Source organism: Penicillium longicatenatum (assembly GCF_028827895.1).
Source record: "Penicillium longicatenatum strain IBT 33135 chromosome Unknown contig_4_segment0_segment0, whole genome shotgun sequence".
Classification (NCBI taxonomy): Eukaryota; Fungi; Ascomycota; class Eurotiomycetes; order Eurotiales; family Aspergillaceae; genus Penicillium; species Penicillium longicatenatum.
In genome coordinates this window covers 791886-814948 of record NW_026643122.1, presented here as the reverse complement: position 1 = coordinate 814948, position 23063 = coordinate 791886, and the positions used below count along the sequence as shown (strand labels likewise).

The 23063-nt window shown below is 47.7% G+C and overlaps 15 protein-coding genes across 15 annotated transcripts; 8 read left to right on the top strand and 7 right to left on the bottom strand.

Moving 5' to 3' along the window:
- Positions 1-363: 363 nt before the first annotated feature.
- N7484_007102 (uncharacterized protein) lies at positions 364-1091 on the bottom strand (the record flags this gene model as incomplete). Its single annotated transcript, XM_057117489.1, has 2 exons — positions 364-766; positions 826-1091. 2 exons carry the CDS (start codon positions 1089-1091, stop codon positions 364-366), a joined length of 669 nt encoding a protein of 222 aa, XP_056970524.1.
- An 804-nt stretch (positions 1092-1895) lies between these two features.
- Positions 1896-2827, top strand: N7484_007101 (uncharacterized protein; the record flags this gene model as incomplete). The annotated part of the gene is made up of 3 exons (XM_057117488.1): positions 1896-1937; positions 2234-2618; positions 2703-2827. 3 exons carry the CDS (start codon positions 1896-1898, stop codon positions 2825-2827), a joined length of 552 nt encoding a protein of 183 aa, XP_056970523.1.
- A 1668-nt stretch (positions 2828-4495) lies between these two features.
- On the bottom strand, positions 4496-4919 carry N7484_007100 (TPR domain protein; the record flags this gene model as incomplete). Its single annotated transcript, XM_057117487.1, has 3 exons — positions 4496-4547; positions 4592-4735; positions 4789-4919. 3 exons carry the CDS (start codon positions 4917-4919, stop codon positions 4496-4498), a joined length of 327 nt encoding a protein of 108 aa, XP_056970522.1.
- A 105-nt stretch (positions 4920-5024) lies between these two features.
- On the bottom strand, positions 5025-5590 carry N7484_007099 (SET domain-containing protein; the record flags this gene model as incomplete). Its single annotated transcript, XM_057117486.1, has 2 exons — positions 5025-5524; positions 5581-5590. 2 exons carry the CDS (start codon positions 5588-5590, stop codon positions 5025-5027), a joined length of 510 nt encoding a protein of 169 aa, XP_056970521.1.
- Positions 5591-6399: 809 nt separating this feature from the next.
- On the top strand, positions 6400-6707 carry N7484_007098 (uncharacterized protein; the record flags this gene model as incomplete). The annotated part of the gene is made up of 2 exons (XM_057117485.1): positions 6400-6418; positions 6487-6707. 2 exons carry the CDS (start codon positions 6400-6402, stop codon positions 6705-6707), a joined length of 240 nt encoding a protein of 79 aa, XP_056970520.1.
- Positions 6708-7914: 1207 nt separating this feature from the next.
- Positions 7915-8680, top strand: N7484_007097 (GNAT family N-acetyltransferase; the record flags this gene model as incomplete). The annotated part of the gene is made up of 2 exons (XM_057117484.1): positions 7915-8350; positions 8427-8680. The coding sequence occupies 2 exons, from the start codon at positions 7915-7917 to the stop codon at positions 8678-8680; spliced, it is 690 nt and encodes a 229-aa protein (XP_056970519.1).
- A 600-nt stretch (positions 8681-9280) lies between these two features.
- On the top strand, positions 9281-11264 carry N7484_007096 (uncharacterized protein; the record flags this gene model as incomplete). The annotated part of the gene is made up of 8 exons (XM_057117483.1): positions 9281-9349; positions 9403-9454; positions 9509-9764; positions 9822-10070; positions 10117-10645; positions 10711-10888; positions 10939-11004; positions 11056-11264. 8 exons carry the CDS (start codon positions 9281-9283, stop codon positions 11262-11264), a joined length of 1608 nt encoding a protein of 535 aa, XP_056970518.1.
- A 976-nt stretch (positions 11265-12240) lies between these two features.
- On the top strand, positions 12241-13278 carry N7484_007095 (zinc-binding alcohol dehydrogenase family protein; the record flags this gene model as incomplete). Its single annotated transcript, XM_057117482.1, has 1 exon — positions 12241-13278. The coding sequence occupies one exon, from the start codon at positions 12241-12243 to the stop codon at positions 13276-13278; it is 1038 nt and encodes a 345-aa protein (XP_056970517.1).
- A 210-nt stretch (positions 13279-13488) lies between these two features.
- N7484_007094 (uncharacterized protein) lies at positions 13489-14293 on the bottom strand (the record flags this gene model as incomplete). Its single annotated transcript, XM_057117481.1, has 3 exons — positions 13489-13829; positions 13892-14084; positions 14282-14293. 3 exons carry the CDS (start codon positions 14291-14293, stop codon positions 13489-13491), a joined length of 546 nt encoding a protein of 181 aa, XP_056970516.1.
- A 1213-nt stretch (positions 14294-15506) lies between these two features.
- Positions 15507-17045, bottom strand: N7484_007093 (DUF3712 domain-containing protein; the record flags this gene model as incomplete). The annotated part of the gene is made up of 3 exons (XM_057117480.1): positions 15507-16240; positions 16303-16727; positions 16795-17045. The coding sequence occupies 3 exons, from the start codon at positions 17043-17045 to the stop codon at positions 15507-15509; spliced, it is 1410 nt and encodes a 469-aa protein (XP_056970515.1).
- A 626-nt stretch (positions 17046-17671) lies between these two features.
- N7484_007092 (oxygenase MpaB family protein) lies at positions 17672-18580 on the top strand (the record flags this gene model as incomplete). The annotated part of the gene is made up of 1 exon (XM_057117479.1): positions 17672-18580. One exon carries the CDS (start codon positions 17672-17674, stop codon positions 18578-18580), a length of 909 nt encoding a protein of 302 aa, XP_056970514.1.
- Positions 18581-19300: 720 nt separating this feature from the next.
- On the top strand, positions 19301-19921 carry N7484_007091 (uncharacterized protein; the record flags this gene model as incomplete). The annotated part of the gene is made up of 2 exons (XM_057117478.1): positions 19301-19428; positions 19486-19921. 2 exons carry the CDS (start codon positions 19301-19303, stop codon positions 19919-19921), a joined length of 564 nt encoding a protein of 187 aa, XP_056970513.1.
- Positions 19922-20719: 798 nt separating this feature from the next.
- On the bottom strand, positions 20720-20914 carry N7484_007090 (uncharacterized protein; the record flags this gene model as incomplete). Its single annotated transcript, XM_057117477.1, has 1 exon — positions 20720-20914. One exon carries the CDS (start codon positions 20912-20914, stop codon positions 20720-20722), a length of 195 nt encoding a protein of 64 aa, XP_056970512.1.
- A 237-nt stretch (positions 20915-21151) lies between these two features.
- On the top strand, positions 21152-21566 carry N7484_007089 (uncharacterized protein; the record flags this gene model as incomplete). Its single annotated transcript, XM_057117476.1, has 2 exons — positions 21152-21463; positions 21516-21566. The coding sequence occupies 2 exons, from the start codon at positions 21152-21154 to the stop codon at positions 21564-21566; spliced, it is 363 nt and encodes a 120-aa protein (XP_056970511.1).
- A 701-nt stretch (positions 21567-22267) lies between these two features.
- On the bottom strand, positions 22268-22855 carry N7484_007088 (uncharacterized protein; the record flags this gene model as incomplete). Its single annotated transcript, XM_057117475.1, has 2 exons — positions 22268-22699; positions 22754-22855. The coding sequence occupies 2 exons, from the start codon at positions 22853-22855 to the stop codon at positions 22268-22270; spliced, it is 534 nt and encodes a 177-aa protein (XP_056970510.1).
- Between the last annotated feature and the right edge of the window lie 208 nt (positions 22856-23063).

Genomic DNA, 23063 nt, shown 5'->3' with positions numbered 1-23063 from the left:
CAAGTATGCGGGGCCCCGCATTCAAATCTCCCCACATTTTGTAGGCTCACAAAAGTCTTCAGCAAAGCAGCGTGGCAGAAAACTGTAGCAGGGGTTGGATAATATCGAAATACCCTGACGATCATCCGGGGTTATCTTTGTTACTATTGTGTTACTACGTGTATTGATTTCAAGGTTCGTTCATTCAAGAATTTTCGGGATCGGGACGTGCCGCATCTGTTTCTTCTTCCGATCTCTTTTGCAAATTCGAATCCTTGATACATAACTCGGGAAGTCGCAACAGATAATCACCTATCATATTTCAGGTAGCCTTCTCCTGCCACCAAAATTCTCCGAGATACATTTCCCTAGCCAGTACTAAGCTTAGGACACAGTGATTGTGGATGAACCACTGCTCTCATAACCTTCAGTAGAGACAATCTGGTAGTTGAAGCTCGTACCAAGATCCATGCCAAGATCGGCCCAAGCATTGAAGTGATTGGCTGTGGTAACAGTGCCACTTGACCGGGTATCCTGACGAATCGACCAGTATTGGTTGAAAGTTGCGGTACCGCTGACAGAGGGCTGGTCAACCTGCTGGTGCTCGTAGATATCATAAACAGATCCATCACTGGTAACAGTTCCCTTATATGTCATCGAACTACCGGGGTTGTAATCGCCGTAGTTCTCGAGGATATAGTACTCGACTAGTGGGCTAGTGGTCCAACCATAAACGGAAAGGTATGCGTTTCCAGAAGGCTCGAAGCTTCCTTCGAAGGTAATGTCGCTGAAGAGGAGAGTTTGTAAGTTATATGTTGGCCTTGGGGCAAGAAGACATGTTCTTACCGGTCGCTACCAGTTGGCCATCCCTTGCCGGATGTGAAGTCCCCACAGTCTTCCCAGGTGACGCTGTACTCGCCCGAGTCGCCATTGGTATATTCAACGGTACCACCGCCATTGGTCCAGAATTGGTAGTAGTATCCACCGCTGGTACCTGTCGCGCTGGAGGTGATGGTATCGCGTTTGTCGTGTCGCTTGTGGTATTCACCAGGTACAGCCATTGCGCCCATGACGGTCGCGGAAGCTACTAGAAACGTGGTAATGGACTTCATTGTGGATAATGATAGAGGTGTATGTAGTATGGCAAGGCTGAGGTGCTGAAGATTCTCTGGTGTGTGGATAGGATAGGTACGAGTCAAGAGGGAGGGCAGTGTTCTTATACTTGTCGGTCGCTGTTGCGTGCAATATAGGTTGAGACATTCATGAGACGATTCCCGATTGACATATTTAACCGGTAGCCTATTCTGTTCAAGGGACGACCCCCGTGGAGCCAAGCTGCTCGATGGTGGAACCGCCTGTCAGTCAAAGTTCCACAAATAGTTTGTCTGAAACGCAGTTTCAAGCACCGGCGTAAAGCCATGTCTAAGGCTTGTTTGGGCTTAGAAATCTAAAAGGGTCAAGGAGACGTTGATATGGATAAATAAACCCGTCTTCAAGCGGCCACGAATGACGCCACGGCTAAAGGGGACATGAAAGGGTAAATGTAAGCTTTGTGGATATCAGCCGTGAAGAATGGCCAACGCGGGGAAGTCCATGCGATAGACGAACTGTTCACTTTATAGTTGGAGCACATTTACCCAATTCGCCAATTTAAACCTGCTTTCAGGGTCATCCGGTTGTTCATCCACTTGAGAAGCTCTTTGAAGATCTGTCTTCGGCAGAATGTGTCGAGGTCCAGACCTCTTTCACGAAACCTCGGAGGCTCCACTCGTGCGAACTAGAGAAACCAATGTCCACCAGTACATCATGCATGAAACGCCATCTCGGAGATTACAGGGGGCACCCTGTCAAGCTCCACTTTCCAGAGTGAGTGACATCCCCGTGCAACCCCTATCATTGGTGGTGTTTAGCCCCACATGCCCTCCATCGAAGAGGCGCTAGGCCAAGAGCGCCAACACGTCAGTGGGTCAAGCCCGGGCCATGTGGCTTGACAGGCCCAGTACTCGAGCATCTTAATCGATAAGATGAATGTCCGTAGCCCCAACGGAAAGAGACAATCCTCGAAGCAAGTTCAAGTCCTACGAAATGGAGATACGGAAGATAGGTATGCTATGACTGCAAATTTTGCTTGGCCACAGAGCCGAACTCAGGGCCGCGTAGCGCAAAATGTCTGATATTATGATTAACAAATTAGTTGAGATTACAAACAGTATCCGTATATCTCCCTCATATCCAATTAATGCCTTTATCATAGGCGCAATTCCCAGCCCGAACCACAAGAAGATCAAAGGTTGATGCCCAAATTCTTGAGGATGCAGGTGACGATGCTCAGCAAATTGATGTCGGAGAGATCAGTCAGATCCGAGAGACCACCGGGGAGGGCCCCGACGCTGGCATCAACAGGCAGCTTGTCAACAAGGCCAGTAATGAGACTGAGGATAGGGATGTTGGACAGGTCAATGTCATCACCACGCTTCTGAACGCTGGGTGCCTCAGTAGGGGCAACGTAGACAGTATGGGTGCGAGTAACGGTGAAGGTTTTGCCAGCGCTGGTGGTGGGCATAGGGAAGAGGTTCACGCTCGCGGACAGGGGCAGCTCATCTGTGATGCAGTTGAGAACGGCTTGGACGTCAACCTGGGTAAGATCTAGCAGGCCACCGGTGAGATCGTTGATAGCGCCATCGATGGGAAGCTTGTCGACGAGAGCGCTGACAATGTCCAAGAGGGAGACACCGGAGAGATCGACCTCGACGGTACGTTTGGCGGCATGGGAATGGGTGGCAGCGGCAGTGCCGGCGGCGAGCACAGTTGTGAAGATGGTAGAGAAACGCATTGTGATCGTGGATAGAGGAGCTGGACTCAATCTTTGCGTTTATTTCTGAAATTCGGAGGCGACGAGAGGATTGAAATGCATAGGGGATGGACCGACTTGATATACTCGAGGAAGGGCTGGATAACAAAACAAATCTTGGCTTGGGTTTAAAAGGGGTCACGATCTACTTCGTGCTCAATGCTAGTCCCAGAAGCTAGCAGGCTAGTGCCCACCAGAATGAACATCTGGAGACTCGAAGTCTTGGCTTTGTGAGCCTGTGATGCTCTTTGTGCCGCGTGGGAGATAAGACTGGGTTCCCATCCTTAGCCGTAAGTAGAAACTCCACACCTGGCAATTATCAGGAACTACTCAGCTCTGAAATATCACATGTTGACATAAAAATGACCTTGAAACAAGAACACCCATTGTCATAGAGAAGGCCGGGGGTTTTGTATAGTACTAGTCTTGGCTCAGAACAAAGGGAATAAGCTTCACGATACTGCATAGTACGGTCGAGGGCTTTGCGTAACTCCACGAACATATCCACATTATGGCAATTAATCGCAAAAAGGGGAAATAAAGTTTCATTGTGGAGCTTCGGCCTAGTAGCTGCGAAGTCTGATTCCGCGTGTAGGGGATATGGAACCTGTGATCCTCCCGGCTATATCCCAACGCCAAAGCCCACATGGACCAGATGCGACGTTTAAGAAAATACAATGCAGCATCTTGTGATATTCTTTCAGCAACCTGTGTAGCTTTTACAATGGTACCTTGGCCAACTTTACCTCAAGCCAACCCGCTGAAGTGGGTCCCTTGGGTCCCTATAAGATTACCGAGTGGAGACAAGCCTCGATTTTGCTCCTGAATTTTCTGGCTTAAACTCCTTTGTTGACCTACAGTGACTATCGCTAATCATTCATTCTATCCGACTTGAATTGCCTAAATAGTCAAATATTGCTACCGTATGTGCGGGACTTACGAAATCCGTTCATCAGTCAGCCTCTAAATATTTGGCTCCTGTGCTCTGTTTACTGTTTGCCCTGCGACCAAAGCCACACCCCTAATGCATGCTGGACCAAACTTCTTATCGAAATAGTGCCTAGGGGGACCGTATATCATTTATCATACTATTATTCGCAGCCACAGCCGAGGCTGAGCAGGCTTTATGGGTCGGTTTCGCCCTGGAAGCTCGTGTTCAGAAAAGTCAGAATGTGGAGTGTCCATCAAAAAGGTTATACGGCATATTGCAATCTACTATGCTCCTTTCTCACCAGCCGAGAACGAGCTGTGGTCTGACGATGGAATATTGATAGCCACCCGGAAACTGCGCCGCTTTCCCCGTTCATTGCGAGTGCCATCGAGCTGCGGACTTGCTGGAACTGATAGGTATTTGGGGCTCAAGAATGAAGGAGAGATAGGTAAGAGGTTGAAGCAAATTCATAGAACATAATGGTAAGCCGGAATGTCGTTTTTAGGAAGTATCCTCTACGTAGTACGCCAAATTCAGATTACTGCTACCCCGGGTATACAACTACGATTTCTGATTTGGTACCTATCTGCAGTGACCACTTTATTGAACTAGAGACAGCTACCTCTGTAATTCGGAAAATAAACCGTCAAGTGAAATTCAATGTAACATTGTTGAAAACCATGGGCTCTCTTCAGAAGTTATGAATTATTTACCGGCAGACCAAAATGACCTGGTCATCGCAACTCCTCTGACGAATAATCCGGCGACGCAATATCTGAGGGTGACCTTTTAGAATTGTCATTAATTCATAAAATTGTTGAGTTTCTAACACGTCCACGGCTCTAAGCATATGCTGATACTCGGGATAATCTTTCCCCAGGCAATAAAGGTCGATCTCCAGCCCTTTCTCAGCCCACAGCAGTGCCATGTAGGTATTTTGCAGCATGAGGGAATACTTGGAAGCGTCGCGGCAACTGGAAAATTATGAATCAGCATACTAATATTTCGAATAAAAAAAGCCACCCACGAAATTTTCAAGGCCTGGTTTACCAAGCCTTCGGACTTCTGGATGCCAGCCATCTTTTGCGCAAGTCGAAGAGCTCCTTTAGTGGACTCTCGGATACAATTAAGCTCATGGATAGCGAGTACTTGGTCCATGATAAATAGCTCAACGCGTCTCTTCTCCTTCAAGTTTCCCTCGGGTGTGTTCTCGCATGCAGGGCACTCGCACACGAAGCCCCACTGCAGCAGATCGGCCTGGCGTCACTTTCGGGGGCGATTGACACCGTCGATGTACATAATGGTGAGTTCTTCACCTGCCGCAATGTCGCGTATAGCGTGAAATGTCTCTTTCCCGATTATGGGGTTGTATGCGAAGATGAGATTCGGAATGCAGGAGTGGTTGATGCGAGAACCGGTCAAGAAAAGCATGCCATCGAAGGTATTTTTTCTGAAAATAGAAATCACGTCGCGCTGCAGCTCCGGAATATTTTCCCAAATGTTTTGGAATTCTTCCGAGACGGAAGCCTTCAATGCTGGACACCCAAATCCACTGAGCTCAAGAAATGAAACTTGTTGAGAAGGCGTAAGAAGTGCGAATGCTTGTAAAATTTGCATCGAGGTAAAGCCTCCGTTATCGTCAAGCTGAAGTTCGATGAGGGCGGGCTCGGACATAACGCGCGTGCCAAGAGGTATATTCACTTTCGCAGACACACCCTTGCCTTTGCGTCCTGCGTCTGCCACTTCGATAAACTCATTCTGAGCTAATATAAACTTTAGTGCAGCTCCTTTGAGAATATTTGATGAGATATTTGCTCACTTAAATCCATTCTGGAGTCCCCAGGATGGTGTTTGAAAGATGGTTGGAGAAAAGGAAACGATATCAAGGGGAAAGAAAGAGGAGAAACTGATGGACTTAGGTAACACTCGTGGACTAGCTCGTGTAGTGTGAGTGCCTAATGTATACAATTTGAAGCTTTGTTTGTATTCAAAGCTTTCAAGCGCTTCCCATTTTTCGGATCTGATTGCTTTACCTTGCGCCACGTGAATTATCTCCTATCTGATATTTTCTATTATCAAACTAACGCGAGACTGCTTCCAAGTTTCGGTGAAATCCCCGCGGCTGTCCGAAAGGGTGTGAAGGCTATCTACGCAGACGCCTTAGTGCAGGTGTCAAAGGAGTGTTCTTATTATCTCGATTCTGCATAGGGAGAGGTAATAGTAATGCAATTTCGACTGCCTTTTGCCTCTCAATGCTTTGTTGAACCTTAAAATCATATCTCATGTTCCTGCCATCCTGTCAAGCTTGGTCAATCGTTTTTTCCGGGTAACGTGCCAGAGAAAATAGTGGGCACATGATGTGATAGTTACAGGACTTGCATCATTTAATGTTGTTACCACTAAAGCGCTTTCATTCACTATTATTGTAGCGCTAGACAAACATGGCCAAAGTTGTGTCCCCCCACCTTATTGACGTTCTGCCTAACGTCCCCATAATCATTTTTTTACCCATCAATCCACCAACTCCGAACTTGCTTCTTTCTCCATAATAGTCATCAATCGAAAAAGCTCAAACAGCTTGCCTTGACTTGCTTGGAGTTTTAAATCAACATCGCACTAACTTCAAACCCGGTGCGAAATGCTTGCCACGAACACCCGTACGTTCCTTCACTTATCCTTTTTAAGGCCCCCCCCCCCCAAAAGCTTTAATACTAACCATAAACAGAGCCACGTCTCACCGCCACTGAGCGGGCAATCGTCAAGTCCTATGGAGGCTGGGCTCAGTTCATGATAACTTTCGGGTTGATGCCTTACTTCGAGGACGATGCTCGGGAGGCCAAGCTCATGCTTGAGTCCTTTGCGGAAGAATATGAAGCGGAAGAGGAGGAAGAAAAGAAGGAGGAGGAGGAGGAGAAGAAGAAGGGAAAGCAAAAGGGGGCGCAGTGAATCATTCTTTGGTTGAAACAACGTTCTCGAAGTAAAGGCCGAGGATTTCAGCTCGACTCAAGGGACATGTTTCCGGAGAGGATGATTTTGAGGACTTTCAGAGGGAGATTGACAATGAGTTTTGTGTGCAACCGAGACATTCAGACTCGTATTTTGAGCTTTCAATCTTCAACATGGAAATGCATGTTCATTATTAAGATTCAATATTTCTAACGCTCCTGTCTCTCGCATTTTCTGAACCCCTAGTGAAGGAATGGTCCAGTACAGCGCCATATCCTTTCAGATATTCAGCAATATAGTCCGAGGTCGCTCACGCATCTTTTACTTAGATAGACATGGGTTATTATGGGCGACAATTTTCGAGTTGACGTATATTGAAATCATCGCAGCTAAGGTGGAATGCCATAGTGAAGACACGACCCATTCGACATGTTCTGATAATGAGGCTTTGTAGATATCGCGGAATAAGGAAAGCGCGAGTCATGTGACAAGTTCTTCAATTACTTAAGAAACTTTCTTAGGTACGATCCAGGGGCAACAAAGACGGCAGCCACTGTGTGGCTGTTCAGCGCCCTGGATCATATTTTTTTACATTTTTAGGTGCCGCAGATAGTGCTGGGCCTTAATATTCTATAGGTTTTGGTCCCCATCCCCAAGCTGCCGGGTCATATCAGCACTGCAGTGTCGCCTATCACTCATACCGGTAATTATGCTCCGTTTTTCTTTATATCAAATTAAATCACCAATTCTCGTACAGCATGTTATGCATTTAGAGCCAATGAGGCTAAGCGGTGTCTACTCTTATGAGTTAAACTCATAAACGATTAGGAAAAAGGGGAGATTCTAGGAGAAAATCTATTGAGATGCTTCGCAGCACATATAGACGAGACTTGGCGGCCAAAACGTTCGAGTGCATGAGTTATCTATAATTTAATACGTAACCATAGGAGATATGGTCTCCCGTGGCTTATCAGTTCGGACTCTATGCGCTGACACCTTGAGCCCCACTATCGCAAGATATTATTCTGCTGCCTTCGCTACTGATTTAGGAGGTTTGCTGTCTATCAATCCTCTACAATAGATTATTTATCTAGTAGCCTATGGTATACGCGTCGCTAGAAAGGAGAATTATAGGCACCCATCCCCTCATAAATACATGAATCTTGTTTCATTGAATGTCAAACACTAATTCTGAGAGCTTGAAAGCATGAATCCATCCCCTCAAACCCCCCTTACGAAAGAAATGGCTAGTCCAGAATACTCCATCGTTCCCGTTTTAGAGGCCGACCTCCCCTTTCTAGCCAATTTTACCCATGCCGCTAAGCTATCTTTAAGCATCAACCGTCTCATCTTTGAAAATTGGCCAAATGAGGCACTTCAGAAAGAGATGTACAGTAACGCCGTCCTACACAGTTACTCAGAACCTTCGATGGAATGTTTTAAGGCTGTCGATGCCAACTCCAACGAAATTATTGGCTACTTTGTCCTTGCACGGAAGCAACCAGTCAAAGAGAGTATAGTCAATAACGGAAACGAAGATTCCCGGCAAGCTACCCCAGATGGCCTCAATCGCGGTCTCTTTGAGGAGGTGATGACAGCGACCACCAAAATCGCCAAACAAACGGAGACAATCGATCGGTTTGGTTAGTTATCAGTTATTCAGTTATTAATTAGTCAAATATGACTTGTTGTTTTCAGATTCGCTAACGTTTCAAGCAGAAGTGATCTACATGTGTGTGAAGCCATCCCACCAGCGGAAAGGAGTTGGCTCCAAGCTAGTTCAGCTGGGCTTCGATCGTGCCCATGCTGAAGATATCCCACTTACTATCTGTGCTGAAGCTCCAGCATATGAGTTTTTCAACAAGTTGGGATTCGAAGACATGACACACTGCGATATCGATCTGAGAAAGTATGCACCGGCTAACAGTGGCTTTGGTATCTTCCGTCTGACAGGGATGGTGTGGCGCCCTTAGGTACTAGGGGTCAGCCCCAGAGATAGATACAATCATGATTAGGGTTTGCAGAAATGGAAATTTAAATTGTCACGAAAAGTTTCTCGAGGAATCTAATGTTGGGCCACCCCGGATTCCCCTGACTCCACTTCACACTAACTGACTCCGCACTATGACGCAATTCCACAATTGCCCAAAATCTGGTGATCTGCTACAACGCTGACCCGGGCTCGTCAGCTTGTCTGGCACGGCCAATCCTTTGTTATTAGAAGTGGATGTCGGTAAAGGATACCGACCAATCATTTACTGCTTTCCAACAAGGAAATGCAAGGACAATGAGCAAGGTCACTTGATTCGTCAATACCAGCCTCCCCCACGCAGATCCCCCACCTCCGGGCACCCCGGACTTCGGGAAAACGCCGAGTTTCATGTAGTATTTAGCCGGAAATGTGATCGCCGTGCAATAAGGCGTAAGGGCCATGGGAGATGCGGCGGCATGTATAAAGGCGCCGAGAGATCCCCGCATTGCTACTCCGCATTTCGTTTTGTCTTTTCGTGTGCGGATCGTGAAGAGCCGTTGTGGTAGTATTTCTTTCACACACTCTCTCTTTTAGTTTAACAATGGCGGTGGTCAAGGAGAAGAAGCCTTACTTTGGGCTAACAGGAGGATGGCTCACCTTGTGGGTTACGGTATGCTTCCCGAAAACAAACTTCTACTTGCGACTTAGATTGACTTTGACCAGGTCGCTTGTGCAACAGATATGTCTTTATTTGGTTATGACCAGGGTGTTTTCAGTAAGAGGCTACATTCCTGCGAGAACCAACTGATTCCAATTGACCTTTTTCTAGGTGGTGTCGTGATTACAAAAGACTTCCTTCAAATTCACAATCTTGAGGGGCCTACCAAGACAAAAACTTTGTCAACAGTGACAGCCATTTATGATGTTGGATGTTTCTTAGGTGCCATCTTCGCATTCACACTCGGCGAGCGCCTAGGTCGGAAGAAGTCAATTCTATGGGGAACCACTATCATGGCTATTGGCACTGTTCTTCAGGCTTCATCTTTCAGCCTGCCCCATATCTTTGTCGGTCGTGTGGTATCTGGGTGAGTAGAAATGGTACTAAGAGAGGGGGCATTTCTTCTAACAGACTCACTCAATAGTATTGGGAATGGTATTAATACTGCTTGCGCGCCAATTTGGCAGTCCGAGACCTCGCAGTCACGCTGGCGTGGCCGCTTGGTGACATTTGAAATGATGATGAACATTGCTGGATATGCTACAGTCAATTGGATCAACTATGGATTGTCTTTCGTTGGAGGTGCCATAGCTTGGCGACTCCCAATCGCACTGCAGGCTGTCTTCCTGATCGTTCTTTGGTCTACTGTTCCATGGCTCCCAGAGTCCCCCAGGTCAGTACCCCTGTCAAGTTGCTGTGAAACTCCTAACAGTTGTAAGATGGCTTCTCATGCATGGCAAAGAAGAAGAAGCCGTCCAAGTCATTAGTTGCCTTGAAGCCAAACCCATTAATGACCCCTTCGTCATTTCGCAACGCAACGAGATCGAATACACAATCCGCTATGAGCATGACAATGCTGTCCGGTGGCGGGACCTTCTCAAGAAGAATGATAATGACACTAAGACGCTGCGTCGCTTGCTGCTTGGAGCTGGTAGTCAGTTCATGCAGCAGTTTGGTGGTATCAACATCATGTCATACTACCTTCCTACCGTCCTGGAGTCAGCAGTGGGTATGGGGGAGAGTATGGCCCGCCTGTTGACCGCATGCAATGCTATCTCCTACATGATCTTTTCAGGTCTCGCTGTCCTTTTAGTTGAACGGATGGGTCGTCGGGGTCTGATGCTTCTTTCCACATTTGGGCAATTCATTTGCTTTCTCATCATCACTATTCTCTTGAGGTATCAAGAGAATACTACTGGCGATGAGAGCAAGAAGTTTGGGTCAGCCTCTGTGGCATTTTTCTTCTTGGTAAGTCTATATGCATTTCGATATTTTCCAAATTATCAAAGATCTGACCCTCCTGTGTCTTCTAGTTCCACGGCGCGTTCGGTATTGGTATGCTAGGAATCCCTTGGCTATATCCCACCGAGATCAACTCTCTACCGATGAGAACAAAGGGTGCCGCCCTCGCGACCGCAACCGACTGGATCACCAATTTTGCGATTGTCGAAATCACCCCCATTGGAATTCAGAACATCGGCTGGAAGTTCTGTAAGTCTTCATATCTCGTAATTGATTTATCTGGTGCTAACAGAATGCAGGGATCGTTTGGACAGTGACCAACGCTTGTTTCCTACCGATTCTCTACTTCCTCTACCCAGAAACAGGTCAGCTCCATCATATTATATTAAGAAAGCTCTTATTAACACACTTTACAGCCAACCGGAGTCTCGAGGATATCGATGCCTATTACCGTTCCAATCCATCCTTGATTGTCACGAAAGATCCCGATGCCATTTGCAGAGCTCGGCCTCAAAAGTACATCGAGCATGAGGATGAGGAGGTTAGAAGGACTGCCAAGGACAAGGCGATGGGTCAGCCTGTTGAGGCAGAGCATGTGGAATTTACAGGTGAGACGACGGAATGAGAATTTTTAGATCTTAGATATCCCAGCATTCTTCAGCGATATTAAGTCCTTAGCCGCGGTATCCGACGCTATAACACGTTTCAATACAGACAACGCTTCAATTTTCGGACAGAGTAGAGCAGAGCTACTGCAATGAGGTTTTCGGTGAAAAGTAGGTGGTTTCAAGTGGCCGCTTAAATTCGAGGAGATCAGTGAAATTGATAATTTACGATTTGGTGGGGCGTTGAACCCATTGACTGTTGGCTCCCATATAGTCTTATTTTTTACATTTCAAGCAAAACGGGCACAGCCAGTAGTTTTTCGTAGCGTCGAAGCCGCATTCATATGGAGTTAAAAATTAACGCCGACCGATCCGCTAAGCCGCGCAAAGGCTATTTGCCGATTCAAAGTAATATGCGCTATCACCGATCAAACGAGAAGATACTGCTATGAACTATTCCAATAGTATCTCCGACTTTGATGCAACTTCGCCAAGTGTCTAGGCCGAAACTTAGTTCAGCGATGCGGTCAAGTATACGGGTGCAGCGTATGGACTAAAAGTCAGCCGAGGAGCAGGGGGAGTTTACGAAGCTTAGTGCGCAGTCAAACTGCATATTGGAGGAAAGTGGGTCCACACTAAAAGAGGACGCTAACCACCATTCGTATTCGTCCCAATTACACGATCTTAGTTGACCAGAATTACTAACCACGCGCCGTATCATTGCCATTCTGATTCGATGAACGTGGCTATCACTAGGATCATATTTCATCTTAATAGTAGGCCTTCAATGACGTCTCAACAAGCAACAAATCACATTTTCCCAAAATCGGGCTTTAGGGATTTATCGGATTTAGATTAAGATGCGTCATGAACAACTTGGAATATAAAAGATTCGTTTATTCTACATACTTCGATCACGCAGGTTGAGCCATCCATTCGGTAGAAAAGAAAACACCTATAGAAGCAGCCACTGCATCAACTCATCAAATACCCACCATGGCCGGACAACATGAAGCTGCCATTCTCCTCCAGAAGGGTGGACCCTTGTCCCTTGGAAAACGCCCAACCCCAGAGCCTGGTCCGAACGATGTCCTTATCGAAGTCAAAGCCGTTGCCTTGAACCCCTGCGATTATTTTCAGCGCGACTACGGGATGCCTCCTGTACCTATCTACCCCGCTGTCATCGGACAAGATGTTGCTGGTATTGTCGCTAAGCTAGGCTCGAATGTCACCACGGTCCCTAGTCCAGGAAGCCGGGTTCTTGCCTTTGCCTCGTCATTCTACCAGAACGGCTCCCCCGACCATGGCGCATTCCAAAAATATACTTTGGCACAATCTGAAGCTGTCATTCCACTTCCAGATAATCTCTCCTTTGAGCAAGGCGCACTTTTCCCTTTAGCTGTCTTGACTGCCTTGACAGCCTGGACCTCAATCGGAATTCCGCTCGACACCAAATATATCCCCGCAAACAAACAAGCAGTCCTGATCTGGGGTGCATCAAGCAGTGTAGGCACGTTTGCTGTTCAGTTTGCCAAGATACTCGGCTTCACTGTCTACGCTACCGCCAGTGTCAAGCACCATGATCTTGTCAAGAAGCTCGGAGCCCATGCGACTTTTGATTATAAGGCAAGCGACGTTGTCTCCCAGATAGTGAATGCTGTGAAGAGGGATGGCGTCAAGCTGCACACAGCGCACTGCGTTGTTGATGGAGCTCTGCAGCCGACACTGGATATCCTCAAGGAGACCAAGGGTGATGCACACGCTAGGGTTGCACACTCGCCGCTTCTCCCAGAAGGTCATCCTACCCTTGAAAATACACTGATCGCTTTCAACTCCCCATCTATGGATGAAGCGTTGAGGAGCAAGCACATCAAAGAGGTCTTCCATGGGTGGCTGAAGACCTGTCTGCAGTCTGGAGAAGTAATTCCTAGCCCCAATATACAGGTTGAGGGTGGCGGTCTGGGTGGAGTAAATGCGGCACTGGACAAACTCAGAGATGGTGTCAGTGGCACTAAGATTGTTGTACTGGTGTAATCAATTGCTTTTGGCTGTGATTCCCTGTTTCAACACCACTGACTGATGGATGAAGAGTTATAGCAAGAATTTGATTTTGATTGCTTTTTAAATTTAAATTGAAAAACAGAATGAACTTAAACTTAGTGAATAGGTCCAAGGTCAGTTAAAAATACTACACACAACTGGAGAGCCTCGACAACGAAACCCACGCAGTGTAGCAATCGTGGTCTACTGAGACATGAAAGAGACCCCAGTCTCAATGTTGATCTTTATTCCCCGGATGGCAACTTGGAGAAGCTTCATCTGATTCTCAGTAATATTCTCAATTGGAAGGGCCTCTGTGGCACCCGTCATTCCCAGAGCAATTTTGACCGCAATGTAGTCAACGTCCAGTTTTCTCGCTATCTCGCTGCCTCCGACAACACCGAGGGGATAGACAATTGCTTCCTCTACCACGTGCTTTCCGTTCATGCCGGCGACAATGGCCTTGACAGAACGGAAATCAGCATTTGCCATGCAGGTCGTGGCACTACCAGCTCCTTTCTTGCTCTGCACGAACTCGTCCCCACCTATTTATCGCTTATCCATAGCAGCAAATATCAATTCATTCTCCTTCCAAAAAGAATCTCACGATTGATAGCTTCTGCTGGCACCTGGTCACTGAAGCTAACTGCGAGCTGCGCCAGGCTAGAAAAAGGTAGGATGGGGGCCTCACTGTGGCCACTGACGACAAGATCATCAAATTCTTTAGGGTCAGCACTACCGCCTAACGTGTGCGAGAAAGAGTCGTGGTTTGAAATAGAAGAGAGATGATAAATTGGAGGCTGCAAGTCAAGTTCAGCGGGCAGAGCGATGAGTAGTGCCGTAACTCTTAGCCTCCCAGTATCGAAAGTATGTTCGCAAAGATTATCCTGAGTTATTCTCTGCTTCTGAGTTATGGATATACTACATGAGGGGAATTTCTAACTCATTTCTGCTAAAGCTGCCACTAAGCTTTAAAGATCCAAGTTCGCAGGAATACTCCCACTCGCATTGTCATACGAAGGTAGCAGATATAAGGAAAATATTCTATTCTTCTCTAGTGAGTGTTTGTGGGAGTGGAGCCCCTGGTGAAAAAGGTCTGTCGCGTGGGAGGCCATCCTTGGTTATGTGCACAGCTTAGACATTCGTACGTACAGTCCCCTAACAAAACAATTCCCCTGCCCCAAAACGACCTTCAAATAAGACTAAGTAATGAAGAAGAGAAATGAGAGAACGAAGCTGAACAATTGAGTACGATAGAACTTGATTGAGAGTGACGAGGAAGGAAAAAGGAGAGTCTGGGAAAGTGAAGCTTAAGTAGTTAGAGGAAGGCACTAGTCCCAGAATGGACGTCAACACTAAGCTCTGCATCCATTTCACCAATGTGCTCTGCTTCCAACTTGCGACTATATCAGGTATAATATCAACAACATACACCCCATGGTAGATGACTGGAGCCTGAAGATTAAACATGATAAATTTACCTCCTTAATCATCATTCCTAGTGTCTACGTCATTGAGATAAAACCTCTAGTCGGCCGGAACAAATACGCCCTAATCTAACAAACTTCACCCAAGATCCACAGCACATGACGCTGTTCCACCTTCGGACAAGATCGCTAACGGCTCGTGCGGGGTGATGTAACAACCATACTGTAGACTTTCTCACATGACTCCGGGGAGGCTATACGATTGAGTTTCTCGGCTGCATATCCCAGATTGAATATCGCTAGCTACCTCGGTTCTTAGCCATGATTTGGCGAGATGGAAGATCGGCGAATTCTGCAGGTCGTGACGAGGCGGCTCGGTTAGAATGTCGGGAAGAACTTGGCTCCGTTGATGTAACTCAAGATCAACAGGATGAAGATCGGCAAGGTATGACCTCAGTCAGTGACCGAAATATCTTTTGTTTCAATTGCTAGGGAATTTGAAGTAGGGTAATCATCATATTAATTATTCATATCAACAATCGACCGCAGGCACATCGATATACATAGCCGAGGCCGTAACTCCGTTAAACCGTGAATTGTCCACCAAATCCGGGGAATCAAAATCAAAACCAAACAACAAAATCAAATCATGTCTGCGTCAAACGTCGCGGGACGTGGCGGCATCTTCTAAAGAAAAGAAAAACACCGTATAAACAAAGTCGAACAGAACAGAACACAAGACAGATGTCTAGTCTAAGCTCTAAGCTCTAAACAGTTCTATGTCTAGAAAGTCTCTTACTGTTGATTCCCAAGCCATCCAACTAAGGAGTCGATCATCGCGTCACGCTTGATGGGATGTTCATCTTGGAAAAGATCACGGACATGGACATTCCGCTTCAAAGCCTTGGCGAGAGACTTTGCAGTATCGACGCGGTCAACTTCTTCTCGGGGAACGTAGTCTCTGCTTTCGATGGCATCCAGGCCCTCCTTCAGATCTGCGAGGAGGTCACTACCGGTAGTGGCAGAGGTGTGGTTCTTTAAATTGTCGAGAATCTCGGTGTAGTTCCTATTAGAGCCGGAGCCGAGGAAGCTCCTGAGGGTGTTTTTCAGGATCTCGCCAAGGGAAACCTCTGCTGTGAGAGGTAGCTCTGACATGACCTCTGAGTAGTAAGGAACGCGGGTCCCATTGTAGGTGACCTCGCGGGTAACGGAAGTGAGACTAAGGCTGCCATTTTTGATGGCTGAAGCCTGGTCCTTTAGCACGGTGCCGATATTCCTGAGGATGACGCCAATATCCAGAATTCCGGTCATGGGGTTCGCATGGTTGCCGGGTTTGAGGGTAAGGTTCTCGACGGTAGCGTTTCCGATCACCAAATCACCACTCTTGACGTCAAGGACGATGGTGCCAATCTCAAGGGTCAAGATAGATGGATTTGGAAGGGTGACATTTCCAACGAGATTAGTGCCGTCGCTCTTTGTGGGAACGAGCGAGGTATCATCAATACTGAAACCTGTGAATTTGTCCAGTGCTGCAGGAACGGTTAGGATAGTGTTTCAGACCGTTCGGACTTTCGTAGGAGGGTAAGCTTACTCGGAGATGTGATGTCCTTGTTCATGGTGACCTTCGACTTCAAAACGCCCAGAAATGAATCGGTCGTGCCCTTGACTGACAGTGCAGTCTCCTTTTGGAAAACGACCTTCCGAACATAATCGGTCCAAGTAGTCGAGTTGAGAATTGGTGTGAACTTATCGGTTACGCCCAATGTGGAGTTTCCTCGAATAGTCATGCCGGTCAAATTGGCCTGACCCCATGGATTGGCTGCGCCGTTATCGCGAACAAACAAATTCAACGTAATAGGGTCAATCCGAACAGGGAGCGCAATTTTCAAATCTAGCGCCGACTGAAGTGTAAGATGCATGGTATTTGGCAGCGGCTGCATGACGGCCGCACTGACCAACACCAAGTTTGACTTGTCAACGACAAGCTGTGAAATGGCTGGAATAGCCACCAGGAAGCTGTTTGGGCGCCAATCGTATTAGCGCGCAACTCAATGGTAGGCAGCAATCTATAGCGCAAACTTACAAGACCGGCAAGAAAATAGCCAGGAAGATGACATTTCCAATCAAATAGCAACACCAGAATCGCTTCCAATGACGCGCGAACTTTTCTTTTCGCGTTTGGGTAGTAGCCAGCGACAGACCACCAGCCGTCTCGACTTTCTCTAGCTTAGGATCATCGACTGTGGTGGCCAGTGGCCCACGATGAACACCTAGGGAGTACTTGGCGTCATCAGAGCTCAGATAGGCCGGCCGGTCGTCAATTGTCTTTCCCATTGTGACGGGGGGGATTGAGTTCTGGGACCGCTGTTGTCAACTCCGTGGGGAAGGGAGCAGAAGCGGGACGCGGTCGCCTATATGTATCGAGGTCCGGGGAAAGAAGGAACCGGGGATCGCCTACCTATGAAGGACAAGCGAAATAAGCCCTTTCTATTTTCCCTCTCGCCTCCGTATGGAGACGCCCCGGACGTTCCATTGTTCGGACTGACCCAGGGAGGATCCGAGTGGAGACGGGGGACCTCGAAAAAAGGAAAACGAGGCCAAAAAACAAAAAAAGTGGATTAAGGTCACGGTGCGTCGGAGCACTATTCCCTGTCTGGGATAGGATTCACGAGCGCATGCAGCTGGAAGCAGCAGGGATCAGCGGAGGAGATGGTGATCTACTGCGAACCGCGGTCTTTTTGTGTTTCTGGGATAGTGGCGCACTAGCACGCAAAATAGGGGGTTCACATGGGCCGAGCCATCCACTGATGACGGCGTCCTGACTTATGGTTTGAGTGGGTATTTTCTTTTTGCGGGGAGGCCTTTTACCTTTTATCTTTTATTCAGGTCGTCGCCTAGATTAGTGGAATAAAACTCATCGTTGCCAACACTTCAACACTATAATAAAAAAAAAATCAATAATGTCGCGCGCTTCCACACCACCGTCTCCGCTGGACGACGAAAAGCCCGGAGCTCTACCAGAATTCCAACTGGAGAATGAAGACTCAAACCCAACCTCAGACTCCGGTCGCCTCCATGCCCTGGAACAACTAGAAATCCTCCCCCAGATCCTCAACGAGGGAATCCTATTCGCGGGCTCGGGAGCTGCGCTCCTGCTCCAAGCAGCCATGCCAGCAATCCGCACAGAGGAAATCGACGAAAGTCCCAAAGACCTCGCAACAGAACTTCTCGATGCCCTCCAAGCCCACCTAAGCTACATCTCAATCTTAGTCTTCGGTTCCAACGCAGAGCGCAAGACTCTCCTCAACCTCCTCAAACGAGGCGAAGCACCCGGTCTAGGCGGCGGACACAACAACCGTTTCGCCCACCACCCACCCCTACAGCGCTGGATGGCTGCAACTCTCTATGCAACCGCAACGGACTTCTACCAACGCGTGTATGGCCGTGTGGACTACGACACCGCTCAGCGCGGGTATGTGGAATTTACCATGCTGATGAACTGTCTCGGTATGCCAGCGGGTACTTGGCCGGAGACTCGGCAGGCGTTCTGGTCTTACTGGGATGATCAGGTTGCACAATTGACTGTCTCGGATGATGCTGCCAAGTTCGCGAAAGATTTGCATGAGAGTAAGGATATGCCGAAATGGGTGCAGAGGATCAAGCCCTTTCTGCGGGTTGTCACTATTGAGATGTTGCCGCCGAAGCTTCGGGATGCGTATGGGCTGAAATCTACTGCTGGAACGAGGTTTTTGTATCGGACTTGGATGGGATTTTCGGTTGCGGTTTACCCTGCTATGCCTAATAAGATGCGGGCTTATCCGCTGCGATACTATCAGGATCGTTTGCGTGAGAAGCTGAATGTGGCTTAGGTGATGCTTGTGTTCTAGTGGGTTTCTATTGTTTCTTTGTATATACCCTTTCTTTAATATACGCTACGTGCTACGATCAGTCCTCTTTTCGCAAGTATTCTTTGTAGAAAGGCTTTTTCCTATCCGATCAAGTCATTCCCAGAGCAAGCCGTTATCGTCTGACTTGAATTTTAGTTTCAACCTGTTTTCAAGTCGATGTTTCATGTCCAAAATTCAGAGCTGCTCAGGCCCACTCTCACTCTATCCTTTGTTTTTTGAGTTTATTCTTTGAACGTTGGAAAATCAGTCTTAGTCCGAATCTTGTCTCTTATTTTTAGATCGACAGGTGATCACGTAAATCAACGGTGGTGAATATTTTAACACCTTCTCGCAAAAATGAAAAATCACAGCCTGACAAAATGCATAGACTCTTTAGCCCCGCAATCACAGTCGTGGCATCCGATTTGGACTGTCTAGACCATCTCGCTGAGCCTCGGAACGGATGCAACCGACCGGCCTAAAAGAAAACCTGCTTGCCTACCATCGCTCATAGGCCGATTCCCAGGATAAGTGAATCACCTACATACGGAAGTATACTTTCCATGGCATGGGTAGGAAACCCAATCGTAAGACATTCCGCATACATAGACCAAGAGGGGTCAAGCATTTGATATACTTGACCTGTCCCAACTGTGGTTTCAAGAGCACCTCTGTACCGTATAACTCATCTAAGCATCGAAAATGAAATTGACGACAATCCTATTCTTTTTAACGGCAACAGCTTGGGCCGAGCCACAAAAACGAGATGCAACCACCGTCGCTGCAACCACAGAGGACGGCTTCAACCTTGCGTCCTTATCAAGTGCCCTGTTCGTTCAAGGATTCGTACTTCAACAAAGAATATAAACTAACACCGTTGATTTCAGAGTCAATCTCGCAAGCGCAACAACAACAGGCAATTTCGCAAACATCTCCCCTCCACCCAAAGCCCTCATTCCCGAGATCCTCTCGGTCGTTCCCCTAACCGTAGTCGGGGAATTAATCGACGCGCAATCCCGCAGTTCCCTCGCTAGTCAATTCAAGGCGGGCACTACGCCAGCTTGGTACTCTAGTCTTCCCGTTGACGTGAAGAGCTACATGTCCGTCGTCCGATTACAGATTCAAAATGGCGCTTTGACTGCTACCACTGGGCTGGGATACCAGACTACGGCTACCACTGGAGCTGGTGCGGCGGCGACGGCGACGGCGACGGCGACAGCCACTGCGACCGCGTCATCGTCTACCTCTAATGGTGTGGCAGCAAAGCCAACGGTATTCAGTGCGATGATCGGGTTGAGTCTTGGGCTGGTCATAGCGTTGTGAGACGGTGGGGCGAGCTAATGCGGGGATTGTCGCTATGACTGTTTGGGAAAGTGGCTGCCGGTCCTGCAGCTGGGATGCATCTGCACCGTGAATGCTTCAGGATCCATTTGTTTTTTTTTTTGCTTTTGCTTTTATCATAGGGTATCTTAGTGGGTTTCTTTATCTTGCATCATACAGGGTCTACGAGGAAGTAATCCACTGTGTTTACGTACATAGAGGAAATGATACGGTGCGTGACATCAACCAATTCTGTGTTCTGTGTTCTCTGGTTCTCGTTCCTGGTTCCAGGGACAGGAAAACGCCGAACCATTGGTGGCGCAACCCCTTTTTGTGGGAACGCACATGCTTATTCCACCTCGGCGTCCCATCAAAGCAACTCACATCATCTTGCATGAATTAATATCGAGAATCAAATCTGATTCACGGCGGACTGTACTCAATATCCGATTTTCCCACGTATTCTCGATAGCCTCAGCCCGTGCCGATCCCTACTAAAGAGAACTCGTGCTCCGCGGGGTGGAGATCACATGGAGCACTCGGTCCGAAGAGGGGTTAGCATTCCACTAGTGTCGACAGCTCCACTCAAAGGGGGGTCTGATCGCCCTTCCTTGGCGATCGTTTCCTAACACCGGTAGTCTGGGGGGGAGAACTTGGATGCGGGGATGTGACTAGGTGAGCTCGTAATGCGGGAAATGAGGGTGCGTCTGGGTTAGATTTGGTGCTAGACCTGATTGAGAAGGAAATGTTAGAATTGTAGTAGATTCTAGATTTGGTTCGTGGTGCTTTGTCGTAGTGCCATCACATGGCAGCCCGTTTTTCGGTGTCGGTTGGATCGACCTCGGCGATGACAAGGGAGACTTCGACGGAGAGATCCGATGCTAATCCGGCTTGAGCCTTAGTGACTGTGATGATTTCCTCGATGCGCATTGGCTTGATTGGAGTCTCGGGGAATTTTGTCTTGTCTTTTTGCTCTTTTATACTTTCTTTGGCCATGACTCCGATTGGGAATTCAATCTAAGACACGGTCGACTGGTCTAGAGTGCAGGTGGGGTGGTTGTGTCCTATGTACTGTAAGTTTTGGCCAAGTCTTGGAGGCTTGCTTTTTCTTCTATGACTAGGCTTTCTTTTCTTTTTTATCCTGTAGTAAATCGTCAACTTTTTTTTTCTTCTTCCCGAAGCTGTCGTGGTTTTTGATTTACAAAGTTCTTGAAGACACATAAAAACACCAAAATGCGATTCACAAACATTTTCCTCCCTCTATTTGCGGCTCCCATGGCTCTGGCTGTCGCTGCCCCAGAACCCAACCCCGTCGCTGCCCCCGCGCCGGCCAGTACCTCCGGCCTCCTAAGCACAATTACCGAGCTCGAGAGCCTGCTCACCGATGAGAACATCAACAACCTTCAGACTATCATCACCAATGCTGCTAAGGTCCTTTCCGATGATAATACCAACACACTACAGACCATCTTGACCAACGCTGGATCCTTGTTGACCAAGGAGTTTGTGGATAACACCACTACTTTGATCGGAGATGCTACACCGGTATGTGCTCTTTCTGTTGTTTCCGTTGGCCTATTGACTAATATTTGTGTAGCTTATCGAGGATGTGTCAAAACTCCTTGGATCTCTGCTTGGGTCACTTTGAGAAACGAAATGATATTTTTGTAATTAACGATAGCATACGAAATCAACGGCTTTGCATATTTCAATGATTTGTGGGGGGATAGATGAGTAGACAAGGACAATTAAGATCAGCGGAGATGTGGTACAGAGACAAGGTCCATAACTTACCTCATCCCCAACGAGTATGGCATTGAAGAACGAGGGGAGATCAATTCTGGTCCAATGAAAAATGTGTGTTCTATCAAGAACTTGGAAGATGGAATGTGGTCTTAATGCAGGACACGCCATATTGGACTATAAAGTAGATTTGAAGCTTCCATGCCAACCCTCGCATCAGTTTTTTATTTGTCGGGCCCCGAAAGGGGATCTGATGCACACCCCATTGAAGCCGCCCTTCGCTGATCAATGTATAAGAAGCTGTCAAAAGATGCACCAGTGCCAATTTGCGTTTGATCGACAGTCGATCGAATAGGGCTGCATGGGCCGAGAATCTATACGAAACCAACTACAAGGAAAAGCAAACCTACTATTCACCTACTTGCATCACACAGGCGAGCAAAAATCAAGTAAAATCAATCTCAAATTGGATATCTCATGGGATCATAATCGTAAAGCTAACAGGACCCGAAAGAATCGTCCAGTCCGTCGAAACCAGAAATCAAGTCGAGTCGAGCAGAGCACCTACTCAACTCAACTCAACAAAGCAGAGGAACAAAAGAAGGCTTACGCACCCTGGCGCTTGGCCATATCAGCCTCAGCTCCACGCTGTCTAACCTTGCCCTCGTCATGCATATCCTGGAACTTCTTCTCCTCGTCCCGATCACCGGTAACAGCAGCAGCAACGCCGCCAAGGGCACCCTGGGCCCGGTTCTGCATACCCTCACCCCAGTCCTTGAGCTGGCCCTTAGCCTCTTGCTCCTTGCCCGCGGCGTTCTGCTCAACACCAGCCTTGCGGAGGCTCTCGTTGCCGATCATGTTACCCAGTGACTCCTTAGCTGAGCCGACGGTCTGGTCCCAGGAACCAGTTGAGCGGTTGGGGTCGTCGGTGGCAGTTGCGCCGGTGTTGGGGTCGGCAGAGATAGGGCCTAGTTTGGCTGTTGTGTGGGAGTTCTCGTGCTGCTCCTTGCCTTGGTCTTGGACTGCTTCGCCTTTGATCTAGGTTTTGTTAGTGATCGTTCGCTGAGAGTATTGGGAGCGCGGTTGGCTTACTTGGGTGGAGGAGTCGCCAGTGAGGGAGCCGACAGCGCGCTGGGCAGCGCCTGTAGCTTGGTTCACGTAGGAGCCGATAGTGGAGGAGTTACCGTCAGACATTGTTGTGATGAATGTAGATGAAGTTGGTGAGAGAGTAAAGTTGTGGTGATGTGATTTGTTTGTTTGTTTATTTGTTTTGTTGATTGACTATGTTTCTCTTGGTATTATCACTTCTTTATATACTTACAGCCACTCCATTTGCCAAGGCGTAAATCAGCCACTACGTAATTCATCAGCATATGATAGATGACGTCACCCACTGATGTCA